This window comes from Toxotes jaculatrix, chromosome 10 (genome assembly GCF_017976425.1).
Source record: "Toxotes jaculatrix isolate fToxJac2 chromosome 10, fToxJac2.pri, whole genome shotgun sequence".
Classification (NCBI taxonomy): Eukaryota; Metazoa; Chordata; class Actinopteri; family Toxotidae; genus Toxotes; species Toxotes jaculatrix.
In genome coordinates this window covers 13,489,959-13,504,114 of record NC_054403.1, presented here as the reverse complement: position 1 = coordinate 13,504,114, position 14,156 = coordinate 13,489,959, and the positions used below count along the sequence as shown (strand labels likewise).

The following is a 14,156-nucleotide window of genomic DNA, read 5'->3' as shown; positions in this document are numbered from 1 at the left end:
GGCCAATTCACTCCCACACATCTTATCAGATAAGGACTGAGCATTACAGTGTTCAGAACATGTTTACCATGTTTAAAAAAAAAAACAAAAACAAAACTCCATTGTATACATTGTACATCACGTTTTTTGTTCAGTTTGTTTCTCCTTTTATTTTTCAGAGATGTCCTGTGTGATTGCAATGACCACAATATCTTTTCGCCCTTACGCAACTAATAAAGTGGACATCTGTGATTCAATATCTCTCAGTCAAGAAATAGTTGTACATCACTTAAAATCCCTTCCATCTTCTGGAACAAACGACTATACAAGTTCTTTTTTCCCCCCCTCTACATTTTGCACAGGCCACTCTTGTCATCACACACCTTACATGCTGTTCTTCAAAAGCTCTTGACAATGCACTCTGTCTTCTTGGCCTCATTGTTGAGCTCTCCGAAGGTGTCAAAGAACTGCTCCATCTCTCTCTGCAGCGTCGCGTTGCGTAGTTCTGCGGCAGCCCGGGCCCTTTCAGACTCCACTATCTTAGCCTGGATGACGTGGTACCAGTGCCGCTGCTGCGCCAGGTTTGTTTTCAACTGTACAACCTCTACCTGCAGCTCTTCGTTTCTCTGCTCTAGGCTGATGTTGAAGACACAAGGACGAAGACAGAAAGACCACAGAGAGGAAAGGTTAGTAGTTTATTTTTTGGTAAATCTCTGATGTCTAAGTTGGTTGCTGATTTTTCGTAGTTGTTGTTCTTTGATGTCTGATGTGGTTGGAAAAGGCGGAGCAGATGACTTTGAAGTTTAAGTTCGGGTTAAAGTGTACAGTTCCATTTATCTAACTAGAAAGAAAGAAAGAAAGAAAAGACTGTCACTTTCCTCTTGTCCTTGCTAACCACTAGCAGCGCCTAACCTTACACTGAGACTTGCTCTATCTATATCAGTAATAAATGAGGTATGTGTTGTGTCTAGGTCAGCAGCATGGCCCCTTAAATTAGCTCTGTTTCCACCGCCTTGCTTCTATAGGTCAACCACACAGACTGTGTTTTATATCCAATTTATACCAACCAGCTATTTATAAATGGAAAACACACATATACACATTCACAAACAGTAAATGTAATACATCTGAGTATTTCTTATGAAATGTTAGCTGTATATGTTTTGAGAGATTCTGGGAAACTTGAAGTAATTTAATGAGCTGTTGGCGCTCTGTGAACAAAACAGGATGCTGGGTGAAGCTCGGGGTCAACTGAGTGACCAGAGCAGCACAGCTGACACACACACACACTTTCTGGGCCTGGGAACACTGCGTTACCCTCCACTGGAAATACACCACGGGCTGCAGAATACTTATAGTCGAGTCAGTGAACTGAAAGTGTGACAGTGAAGCCAGGAGCAAAAGAACATTAAATTCAGCTAATTTCATTTGGCTTTTGCATGGTGTGCCTAAGTTGTGTAAAGTGATTATGTGCCCTGTGTAGTTTGAAATGGAAACGCAAAACAAAACAAAGTGAACATTACCTGATTATCCTTTCCTCATACTCGTCCCTCTGTCGGACTATCTGCTGTTGGAGGCTGGTGAGAAGGCTGCGAAGGGCGCTGGCAGAGGGGTCAGCCAGGGGTACCGGAGGGGGCACCCTGGGAGACCAGGATGGCTGCTCTCGTTGCTGAGCTTCAGCAGGCGGCCACGGGGCCTGGCACTCAGCCGGGCATATCGGAGGGGAACTTGCTGTAAGGACGGGAGGGGACACTGGGAGCTGGACATGCAGCATCCCGTCCCCCTGCTTAAATCCACAGGATCCTGAGTCCAGCTCTGGCTCCTGTTCATGCTTCTTGTCTCTGTCCACTTGGTCTGGATTCTGGTCCCTGTTACTGGAACCACCTTCAGCAAGGATGATCTCACAGGAGGACCAGGGGCTCTTCTTTTCAATCGCTGCGTCTCCCTCCATCAGTCCCTGAATCTGCTCAGGGGCCCATGCCTGATACATCTGTTCCTGCACGTGCTCCTGGAAACTCATTTCCATGTCAAAGACCTCCTGGAGGCTGTCAGGGGTGACAGCGTCAGGCAGGTTATCATACAGAGACAGAGCACTCCTGTGCTGCTCACTCTGTGATGGACTGGGGCTCTGGTTTACACGAGCTCTGTCCTCAACTCCCCTGCTACCTCTCTGTTCACCTTCTCTCTCTCCTCCTCTTCCTCTCTTTATGCCTGGACCCAGCTCTTCCCAGCCCTGTCTTCCCAGGCCTCCTCCCCAGCTGCAGTAGCTGTGATCTGGCCAGGTGCCAGGCCCTCTTCCCTCACCGAGCAGTGTGGGAACCTCGGCCACAGCTGGGGCCAGACCAGACAGAGGGCTGCAGGGGCCTGGGAGTCTGGTTACAGCCGGGCACACAACCCTACTCTCCATTTCCTTTTCCCTGGACCTCCCTCGCTGGGCAAAAGGTGGGCAGTTGTCGTACAGGGGGTCCGTGGAGCAGGAACTGGCTGTGGTGGGGGGTCTCAGTAGGAAGACAGTGCAGCTCCATGATTCAGCCAAGCACATGGGCGTGCTGAGAGTCTTAGATAACTGCCCTCCCCTCCTCGGTTTGCTGTAACAGGGAATCAAGGCTTGGATTGTGGATTTGTGAGCGTGATATGGACCCTCCTTATGCCCAGTGCTGATGTGTCGTGGGGGACAGGAAGGTGTAGGAGCCCTCCTCCTCTTTGGCTGGCTCTCTACTGTGCCCTTGATGTTATTGCCTAACGGTAGACAGGTTGTAGTGTGGGCGTAGCCAAAAGGGACTATATGTATGTGTGTGTATGTCTTTAAGCAGGACTGACATCAGCTGTTACTTTAGCACAGCTTCTGAGGGAGGGACCAGGGTGTAATATAGTCTGGCACATTCCTAAAGACAGTCACACATAACTGCAACCACAGAAATAGACGGTGGTCATGAGCACAAAGTGTGAAACACTCACAATGAACCCCATAATCCGCACACAATATTTGTCCAGTGAACTCTGCCAGAGACGCATAAAGCCGCGCACATGAATACATGATATAATACAAAAATTTAAACGGTGTAGCACAGAACACTTGTACATATTTCTTGTGGGGGCCTTTTACTTCAGCTGGGTTATTGATTTTCCTTCTCTGTTTTAATGCACTGTCGTCTGCATTAACACTGTAGGCTGTGTTAACAGCCAAGTGCTTGTACGTTCGACTGAGTTGGAATCTAGAGCAGTGCATTTATCTCACCTTTGAGAGCTACCCAGCGCAAAAGCAGTAAAATGCCACAGTGACAAATCACGGAAGATGTAGATTTAACCCATACTGTACAAGAGAGGAGACGCCTGGTGTGCGTTGAGGGTATTTTTCAGGAGTAATGTGATAATGGGCAGAGAGAGAGAGAGAGAATGAGAGGAAAGAAATAACTGGCTGAAAGGCCACACACACTCTCACTCACACAGCTTTTTGTGGTCACTGTGTTTTCAAACCACAAGGTGGAGCTGGAGACAACAGTATGAAAAGCTTCTACTTGAGAAGCTTGTGGGTGGTGTACCTTCAAATTATGGCATTTTGCAGACAAGACAAGGCGTTTTAAAGATGATGCTTCAGAGCTTTAATATTCTGATGAAAACAATGTAATCTGCTTCTCAAATATAACTTTATTGTTCAACATAATTTTGATTAAGATGAGTAACTGTGAGATATTTGCCTTGCATGCGTTCTTTTTCAAGTGGATTTTTTTTGTGACCTCTACTTTCTCTTGAAGGTTCTTGCATTTTGGTCCAGGTTTGAGGTGAGAGAGAGTTTTCAGAGCTTTATAAAGATCAGATAAGGCCTGTTGATCCACTATTGATCTAACAGCTCAGTGCTGAGCTCCCTCATTAGGGCGGTGCCGTGGAGGAACTACTATCAAAGGCACTTCCTCTTGATCAGAGGAAACATCCATGCAGGCGCTGCAAATGCTCTGCACCATGTCCTTAACTCACCTCCAGTCAAACTGCTGCACAGAGTGCGACAGGAAGTGGCGTAACCTGTTTTGTTTTGTTTTTTTTAACCATGTGTGCCACCTATGGGTGCTTCATCTTGATTTGCTTAAAGCATTCCATGGAGTGTCACAGCAAAGCCTTACAAATCAAGGACGCACCTGCAAACATCATTTCTGCATGGGCACATTAAACAGTCAGTCGTCCGTCAACACTGATAAAACCCCACTCTTATCTGTCCAATGTAAATCACTCCGCGTGCTTCAAGGCTGTGCCGGCTGCTGTTTGCAGACGAACAATGGAGGATTTAAATGTTGGCAGAGTTTCCTAAAGCACTTTTCTTTTTGCATCTCAGAAATTCTTCTCATGCCATCCTGAATTCATACAGGAAGATCCTTGTGGAATATGGGACAGTGTTGGTGTAACGTTCAAGGTGAGCCCAGAAAATCCTCTGAAATGTCTCCTCTGAGACAGCAGGGGCACCAGAAAGAAAACAACCATCTGGAATGCCTCACATTTGCTGCAATCTCTCTCAAATCCCTCTGAGGGTTTGCCCTGACCTTCATCTGTCATTGAACAAATGATGACTAACCTCACGGTCTTTACCCCCCCTTCACCCTTACACCCTGAGACTTATCGTAGCTGGATCTCCACCACGCAGAGGTTAAGCTTCCTCCGAGACCCCTTATCGCCACAGCCCTCCCTTCTCCTTCGTCCTTCTCCACTTCCTGTACATCTGCGTAGTTGTTTGTAGCCATGACAACAGAATCCATGGCAACACAGATCCCCATGGTTCTAAATAATAAAGGTAGATGGAATGGGGGGGGGGGGGGGGGGGGGGGGGCTATTCTGTGGCTATTTTAGCTGTCTCGCTGGAGAGTAATTGAGGAGGGCCCTTGTTAACAACAGGCATGGTTTGCAGTGAGAGGCGAAGCTTCTGTTTCTAGTGGTTATAGAGAGGCCGAACATCCATAATACAAATTCATCACTGAAGTATAAAAGTAAGAAAAATATGAGAAAGTGTAGCTGCGGATGTTGTGTGGAGGAGTGACAAGGAGTCGAGCAGATAGGCAGAAACTTGGACTGTTGAGGAGAGGGGGGAGATAAGGAAAAAAGCAGACAGTGTTTGTCTGTAATGTGAAGGTGTATCCCTGCGTGCAGGTGTGTTTTTGAGAGATTAACATCCCTGCCTCTCTGTCCTCTGATCCCCAACCTCTGCCTGTGTGTGTGCTTTAAAGCTGCAGTGCTACCTGAGCAGATTATATAGTGTTTCTTTGCTGTTTACTCATGTTTTATTAAGACAACTATGGTTTCCTTTTCAGCAGTCACCTCAGTGGCTCTCAAAGGGGTAACAAAGCTCCAGCACTGAATGGAGCATGGCATGCTAACAGAACTGTGTATGTGGTTTTATTATGGGGACATTTATTGGTTTTTATGATGGAAAAAAAAGCACATTTTTTTTCTCCATTTTTTCTTTTTTTTAAAGACTACTTTTAGTCCTCTTAGCTTCATCAACAGATTGCCCAGTTGCCATGAAACGGTAGACCTTCAAATTTCCATTTTCTCTTCTGAGAACTTAAGGTTCACTTCATGACTATGTGCATTTCCACCTGTATTTTTTATACTTATTTTAGATTTAAAGTTTTAAAGTGTGAAGTTTTCCAAAAGCCTTCAGAGCTTGTGCATGTCCTTGGTGTCATTGTGAAGAAAATACTCTGGAGTTTCATTTTGCATGTAAGCTATACAACCATTTTCACTGGCAGAGTACTATGGCTCATGATTAGTATACTGAATTTCATGTGTAAAATTGGTGGAAATTCCCTTTAATGCATCTGTGAAGTGATCTGCATTCATCAGTGTGAGGTGACTAATGAGATACATGAATGATAACATGTAGTGTCTTAATAAGGTGCTGAATTTCCAGATCAGCTGCAGTGCTACTTGGGATACGTCCTCCAAACATCTGGAACTCAATGGGAGGGACCAACGCTGCTCTTACAAAAGATGTTCCCTCCTTTGCTGTTTGATGATGGCTGATGAGAGCACTGGCCGACATATCGCTCCAAAGTTTCACGTAAGGGTTCAGCTTCTGAATTTAACCCAGACCATGTTGAACAGAGTCATAACTCTTTGTATCTTGAAGCGTCTCGGCGTCACTCTCATCCATTTTAAACAAGTGTCTTTCTCAAGGTTTCATTCACCACCGTGGATTATTTGAGAACGCGAACAAGGTGTCTTCAGGCAACAAGAGGCACTCACATGCAGGCACACTGCTCATCTCCCTCTCCTTCTCAAACAATCCCATACACATAGATTCATACATTGGAGATGTGCGTCATTGGTCTATGTGTGGGTAGGTTATGTTGCTACCATGTTAAATTGGATTATATTGCTTTTTTTAAACCATGCCTCCACTATATGCCGTCTCAATTAAAAACCCTCGGCACATTTAAACTTCTGCCACGTTCACGCCTGCGTGTGAGCATCCACAGGCTCTACAGTTTCATTATAGCTCATATCATTAACATTTTGATTAGATAGCTCTTACTATCATCTCTAGAGGCAGCTGTGCGATGTGATTATCTGCCCAGTAAGATGGCGATATACATTTGTTTTGCAGGATTTTTTTTTTTTTCTCATCATGGAGAAATCACACATTTTGACAGTCAATTAACAGTCCCAGCAGAGTTACCATGGGAACAACTTCTTATAGAGTAGACAGGACAGGAGAGAGCAGTTGGGAGCAACACTTCTTACTGACGGCAGCCCCAGTGCATACGTTGTATGTATATATGCAACCCGGCAGTAAGGTGAGACAGATGTTCGCCTTACTCGAGCTAAGAAATGGAGGGACAGAGAATTTTAGTGTAAATCCCTTTTGAGCCGGGATGTGATTAGAGTCCTGCTGTCAGATTCCTGGGTGAGAGGAGGAAATCTGTGAGACAAGAAAGGGAATAAAAGCAATTATCAGAGATGTCTTGGGTGGATGGAGAGAAGGAGAGGACTGAGGAGTAAAATGGTGGAAATAAACACAGGAGGAGACACACAAAAAAGTAAACAGAATAAAAGTTAGATATGGAAGGACTGAGGGGAGAGAGGCCTAGCAGACGCAGAGGCAGAAAAGCTATGAGAGGGATGAAAATATTTGTGTGAGTCGAAAGAAAACAGAATAGCGCACAGGCCTGGAGATGGAAGGTAAAAAGAAAAACGCAGCTGATTTGATGACTTATTCAGGGTTTCTCTGGAGCTCTCTTCCAAGGATCTCTTTGAAAAGGAGCATGTTTGAAGTGTCTGCATATGTGATAGTCTGTCTGTCAGTGGGAGGTGGAGCATGGGGCGGTAGAACAGAGACAGATACAGAGTGTGAGGAGGTGAGATAGCGAGGGAGGAAGGAGAAGGAAAAGGACTGCTGGAAATAGAGTGGATGTGAGTGAAAAAGACAGCATACCAGTGCTGTCCTCTGCTCTGTGGAGGCCGCAGCAGGCATTGGCATGGCACAAATATGGGTTATTAATGGGGCTAATACTGATCTCTTGAACTTGATCAGTGCAGAAAAGAAATGGTAAAGGAAGGCAGTAGAGCAAGATGGTGTAAAAAAATGCTTTAAGATGAACTAGAGTTAAAGCTAAAGTATTAGGGAAAGTAGGTAATAAAAAAAATTGCAAGAAAACTGCAACTTGAGAAGTGGAGATCCATAAATACTGGGAACTTGTGTGATTGCACCTAAGGAGCTGCAGAGACCATTAGCTTTTCCACGCCCTTGTGAGGAGTGAGGACATGTCCGACCTTCTATCTGGGGGCTAATGGGCAAACAGAGGCTTGACAGATTCTCAAGTTTAACAGGACGATCTGGGCTCACAGTGTTGGCTCCCAAGCCCATAGTGTGTGTGTGTGTGTGTGCGCGTGTGTGTGTGGGTGTGGCTGAGCACACATTTGAAACACATCCAGTTTGCACAGAGCACCGGGGAAAGCTCGGCTCATTGGCCAGTCCCGCGGTCGCTGTGGGAGACAGGCCTGGGATGGTTGATTGGGTCTGGGAGAGTAAACAATAGGATGATGGGAATAGCCAATGCGAGGGTCAAAGGTCAGTTGGGGGTGGGGGGCATTGCACGCAAGAGCTGTCACTTTCACATTTTCATACACACACAGTGTCCTTTTAATGTAAATGGAAGCATAGTAGTTTTTTATGATCACTTTATTCTTTTTCCCAACACGTGTGTGTGTGTGTATGTGTGTGTGAGTGAGTGAGTGAGTGAGTGAGTGAGTGAGTGAGTGAGTGAGTGAGTGAGTGAGTGAGTGAGTGAGTGAGTGAGGCAGCACTGCATGTGGACACTGTCCAGGTTAGCAGGCCTTCATGCAGCATGTGTAAGACACCAGCTTTACCCAGGGTCCTTTTCTATTTATAGGCTCAGAGAAAGCCACGGCTCACATTTATTTATACAACTGATACACACTGAGATAGAAGAACCTGAGGGCTGTTATTCTGCAGATCAACAAGAATGTGTATGTTTATGGGCTCACGGTCAGTGTGGCTTTATAAAGGGAGACTGCTGTGTTTTATGGAGATACACTGGTGCATCTTCTGCTTTTACAGGTCAACAGGGTTTTTAACAAAAAGCGGGAAACCGTTCATAATGACTCCATGGGTGATGGTTTTGTTTTTAGCAATGGTGTGTGGAGTGTGTGTGTGTATATGTGTGTGTGTGTATATGTGTGTGTGTACTGTAGATATGTTTTTGTGATGCTAGAGCTGCCAGGCTCCGATACCCCTCTGAGAACAGTGGAAGAAGGCCGTTTCAGTGCTGTTTACACTGTAAACGAACAGGAGCTGTGCCTGGCTTTTATTATTGTAGCAGACACACACAACCATTGCGGCTTTGTCTCACACATACACAACAACACACAGTTTAGACCTGAGATTTTCTCAAAGCAAAATTCCAGTTTATTGCAACTTGTGTTTTCTTTTTGTAGGTCTAGCCTGCTGAGATCTGGGACCAAGCCAACAGTTTATCCGGATTATCTGGACCACTTTATTTCTAAGTAAAACCTAAGATGGGGATTCTCTAAATGTTGGTTATAATCCATCATTGGCGCGTCCCTGTAGCCCAGTAGTCTAAGACACTATGTAATTGCAGTGCCCCCTGTTTGATTCTGTTTTTTTCCCTTGTTTTCCTTATCATCCTCTTTGCTTTGTCCCCATGTTCTCCCGTCAATCTCTACTGTCATCTGTCAAAATAAAGGCAAGAAACCTCAAAAGAATAATCTTAAAAAGCAGACTGTTGTGCAGGATAACGCAGACAAGCACAGTGTGGGTCAAAGTTGAACCTGAAAGAAGATTAAAAAAAGTACATCACTGGACTTTTCACCTTCATTTTCTCTTCCAAAAATATCTGCTGTTAACTCAGAAGGTAACTGATAAATACACTGTTATTATTAGCAACAGAAATGACAAAACCCGCAAACATAAAACCCATATTATGTGAAACTGGAATTTCCTTTTAACACTGAGATGAGAAAATGCAGAAACACAGAGAAAAGGGTGCAAGGTTAAAACTCAATGTGTGAGAGTGAATAAAAACAGAATAGGTAAATTAGTAAAGGGAGGAAGCTGCTGTTTATAATGTGGAAAAGAAAACAAATGGAATTTATGGCTTTTATGTTGCTACAAATGAACAAGCACACACACTTGTTGTATGTTACTGACAGGCTCCATACAGGCTCCACGTGCCTCATTTTATAACCACATACTTCTCAGTCTAATCTAAACTCAAACTGTGTTTGCAGCAGAGTGGCTACAGGGGAAACTTGTTCTCTTTTTGGCCATTTTGACCGAAGCTGAGCTGAATATTAATGACACAACTGTTACAACAGGAAACCTTAAAAGGAAGTGTATCCGTGTTCCTGGCACTTTACTCTGAATACAGTTCCGTTGCCGGACATTGAAATTAAAAATGATTAGCTTCCTGTTTAAAAGTTGGAGTGACAGCAAAGATGACACAATAACAGGCGTTGTTTTATCTCCAAAAGCTGAGTGCTGGTTGTTATCCCCAGTTGTCTTTTCTTTTTTTTTTTTTTCTTTTTTTTGGTGCATTTGGAAAGAGAGGGCCAAACTAGACAGAGAGATTGGAAAGCAAAGATGAAGCTGTGTGAAAAGTAACACTAAGAAGAGCCAGAGGCATGCGTTGTGTGTCTCTATTTCACACCACTGTCTCCCACAGTGGGAGGGCTGATGATCCCATACTCAACTGTCTACTTCTGTGCGTGATTCTGCACACCTACCACTTCCAGCCCTGCAGGCACAGGCATTTGCTATCTATAGAAAGACTGCTTGCTCTCCAATTCAGGCTCAGCGGACACTTGTGCTACAAATGACAATACTAAAAGATTCACCGAGTGATTGTTTGCTTCCTTCTATGGACAGTCATTCAAATTCCTGTGAAGGATGTGGGAGGGTTTTATGGTGCACTATAAGAAGACCAATACTCCATCTGTCACACACGCAATTCCCAAACCATTATCAATCCTTCCATGAGCAAACACCCAGGTATAAATAAAAAGAGTCTTTTCCTTTACAAGGTGGGAGACCATAAAGAGGGATTTAATAGGCAGAGACTATGTTCTTTTAATGTACCTGCTGCTGCAGAGGCCCACATTCATCAGATAACTCTTTAAATTCTCTCGCACAATGACAGCGAATAGGCTCATCCAAGCTTAAAGTATCCACATAAGATCAAATTATTGAATATAATGCTTTGCTCATCCTCCCGCTCTGTCCCCATCTCTGCTGCCCCCCCCCCCCCCCCCCCCCCCCCCCACCCTTCAAAATTCTCTCTTTCTCCCTCTTCATGAACAGGCTTTTTTGAAGATGTTCAGATTTGGTTCCCATCAGGAAATGTGTCATGCAGAACAACTGGAAGATTCTTTCTATTTGCATCAGAGAGGGGGAAAAAAAGGAAGTAGTAATTTGCTTCTCTGTATAAAGGAGGAACATTTTAAAATCCTTTGGATGTGTCGCCCATTTGCACTTTGAGAAGGAGGAGAAACGGTGGAGAAAGTGAAACTTCTTTTATCTATTTTTAGAATGAAAAGATTGTTCAGTGAAATTGCACAACAGTGTGAGGGCGCTCGCATTTTAATATCGGCTCACATCTGATCCACACCATTCCACTACTTCACACCAACTGTGATTTTTAGTGTTATTGTGTGGTGTATGGATACAAGGTCACATCATTCACTGTGTCATCTGTAAATTATCCTTATCACGGCCATTACAGCCTTTTTACATGACAGTGAAGTGGCTCTGGTGTTACAATTGTCTCGCTTGCTCTCCTCTTCTTTCTGTCATATTTTCCCCCTATTCCTCTATCCATAACTCTGTCCCAATGGGCCTTTTTTTTATAGCACAGGTGTTACTAACAACATTAACAATGGCTCCATTTTATTCAAGTGTCCCAGTGAGCCAACATGCACAATACCAGGGCCCTGAAAGGAAGCAGCTTTACAGAATTCAGCCATCATTCGTTTATTTTTTACACCTGTACCTTTCTGATTGTGTCAACATATCACTGTGAAAAAGACCAATTCTACACTATTGTTACAGTACATTATGTTTTGGTATAATGTTTTTGCATTTAGTGTATCAGAAGAAAAAGTGCAAAGCTTCCATTGTTTTTCAAAGATGTAATGTCAATAATTTTCTGACTTTATCTGTGACCTGTTTCACTTCTGTTTCACTGAGGTTTGTTTCATTCTTATGCAGCTGTGTGAAGTTCTCCTGTGTCGTTTGTGCATTGCATTGTGTGACAGTGGTGTCCATCAACAGTACTGAAAAATCAAGAACATATAGTACACATCCAGACGTCATCTTAGAGCATAAGTTTGTGGCTTTTCCATTGCGAAGGCACTGCACACTCAACACCTGTTTAAAATGAGTGTGCAGTGTGGACTGGGTCACAGCTCAGGTATCAGCAGCTGATTTTTCACACCTGTGATCACCAGATCCAGCTCTCATTGGTTAGATTGAAATGCAGTGGACCGGTCTCTGCTTAATTTGCACTTTGAGTGAGAGCTGTTCTCACTCAAAGAGAGATTATGTGACTTTTGCAGAACTGGTTCCTGAGAACTTACTGAAGAGGTCTTTTTGGACGTAAGTGAAGCATTTTTGTTTGGTGAGTAAGGATTGCCAGGATTAGTTTTCTCTTATTGGCAGCTTTTGTTTGGCACCACTATTTTCGTCTTGTTCCCCCACTTGTTTGGTACAGGCTGTGTAAATGTTCCAAATTGTTATCTCATTGTAAATACTGTATGTTTTTGTTTTATTATGCTTATTTGTCTCATGTCTTCACTTTAATTTTTTTTCTCCTTTTTTTCTGTCCTATTTCGGATCAGTTTGCTTGTTTTGTTTTGTTTTTCCTCAGATTCCAGATTGGTGTATTGGAGTCTTAGCAAGTCTAGACTTAATATACTGTAAACTATTGCTAGTCCAAATTACATTAGACCTGAAATATAAAGAAATTCTGAGAAGCTTTTCAATGCCACAGACATTTCTGTTATCATAGTATTTTTACTCACAAAGTGTGTTCTATACTTAGCTCCCCCAGCAATTTTCTGAGGGCATTGGCGTTTTCCTTTTCATCATTACACATGTTTCAGAGTAAACTATGATTGCTGAAGGAGCTGGCGGTGTTATTGTACCTGAGCTTTTCCACTAACTAGGCCTGTTTCATCACAGTTGCGGAGAGGTATTCTCTTACCTTGGTTTGTGTAATTGCCTTCTGTGTTTCATAAGAGGCCTCATTAGAGGAGAGGCAACACCCAGTCTCACACACCCTTAATGACTATTCCCCTGGATCTTATTAGGCCTCGCATTCAGGAAATCAATTAGGACCTAGAGAAAGATTACAGAGCCTTCTTACCCTGATCAGGCAGCAGTTAAAGATGAGATGTGTAGTCATTATTTAACCATTAGATCCACACTGAGACAGGCAAGGAGTAGATGAGGCAACAAGCCAGCTCCGGTACCACAGACAGAGTGGGAGTAACGATGGGATAGAGAAAGAGAAGGAAGAGAAGAGGGAAGAAGGCTACTGATCGCTGTCAGAGGGAGAAAAAATCTAAACCGGCCTATTGTGGAGAGCTGGAGGGAAGCAGAGGAAGCCAGATGAAGAAGGACAGAGAGAGAGAGAGAGATAAAGAGGGGAAAAAGCATAGAGTATGTGGGGCCAGGTCTCTGTAAAGGTTCCTGTCACATTAGAAAAGCTCCACTACAGTCTTCTGTGCCTCCTCTCCAAAGGTAAACCTCGTTTGAATGAGCTATCATTTTAGACAGTTTGACTTCTTCAACCAAGATTCATAGCTTTTATATCCCAGAAACCAAATTCAATAGAGCACATCTCAGTATGTGTGCAGTATGAAAATGTGTCCAGAGCTTTTCTAAAGGCCTGTGATGTGATTTGGCCTGTCTCCTCTCCATAGTATTTTACAGACAAAAGAGAGGCCCACGCCAGCTCTCCTCCTCCTTCCTCCGCCTCCCCTCCTTCCTCCCCCACTGCCGGTAGTCATTTCTCAACTATCCATTAACTGCACCAAATAGATGCCTGGAGGAGGAGAGGAAAAGGTCCTCACTCTGTTAAAGGGATTTTCTGAGAGATGGAAGGACATGAAGAGAGGATGAGAGGGAGAGTTAGGTAACAATGAACGGGTGGTGGGAGAGAGGGCCGAGGGGGAGAGATGGGGGAGGGAAAAAATGGTTTTAAAAATGCTAGATTGGAGAGACTCAGGAGGAGGTGGATGGATGGCATTCAGGATGGGTGAAAACACGATGTAGAAAATATCCTGTGACCTACTTTTTTGCCCTGCCAGTCGTTACGTTCCTTTTGGCCATTTCCCCGTCCCTGGTCACTCATTAACTCACTGTATAGTCTCTTATTCACCATGGATGAGATGGGGCCATCAGTCAGAGCATGGAGCACTGCACTATCTGAAGGAGATGTGCTACTGCTTTTCTTCAACAGGAGAATAGAAAAGCAATGTTATAAGGGAGATGAAGTACTGCCCCCTTTTCATGCTAGCTTCTGTTTAATTAGCCTGAGTCAGAAAATGATTTTTTTTTTTTATGGCAAGTTTCTTTTATCTGTTTTTCAAAAAAAAAGTGGAAACATGATACTGCTGGGTTTCTGTCCATTTTTTTTTCTAATGCCTAATAA

At 43.8% G+C, this 14,156-nt stretch overlaps 1 protein-coding gene across 1 annotated transcript; it reads right to left on the bottom strand.

Moving 5' to 3' along the window:
- Positions 1 to 237: 237 nt before the first annotated feature.
- LOC121188948 lies at positions 238 to 4,742 on the bottom strand. The gene is made up of 3 exons (XM_041048896.1): positions 4,577 to 4,742; positions 1,503 to 2,718; positions 238 to 615 (listed from the first exon to the last, which is right to left on the bottom strand). Exons 1-3 carry the CDS (start codon positions 4,740 to 4,742, stop codon positions 378 to 380), a joined length of 1,620 nt encoding a protein of 539 aa, XP_040904830.1. The 3' UTR covers positions 238 to 377.
- Between the last annotated feature and the right edge of the window lie 9,414 nt (positions 4,743 to 14,156).

Excerpts from the sequence above, each read along its gene's own strand:
- LOC121188948 (XM_041048896.1), bottom strand. The coding sequence starts at position 4,742 with ATGGGGATCTGTGTTGCCATGGATTCTGTTGTCATGGCTACAAACAAC. Across the intron at positions 2,719-4,576 it reads CAGCTACGATAAGTCTCAGG|GCAATAACATCAAGGGCACA; the intron begins GTGTAAGGGTGA and ends GTCTACCGTTAG. Across the intron at positions 616-1,502 it reads TATGAGGAAAGGATAATCAG|CCTAGAGCAGAGAAACGAAG; the intron begins GTAATGTTCACT and ends CTTCAACATCAG.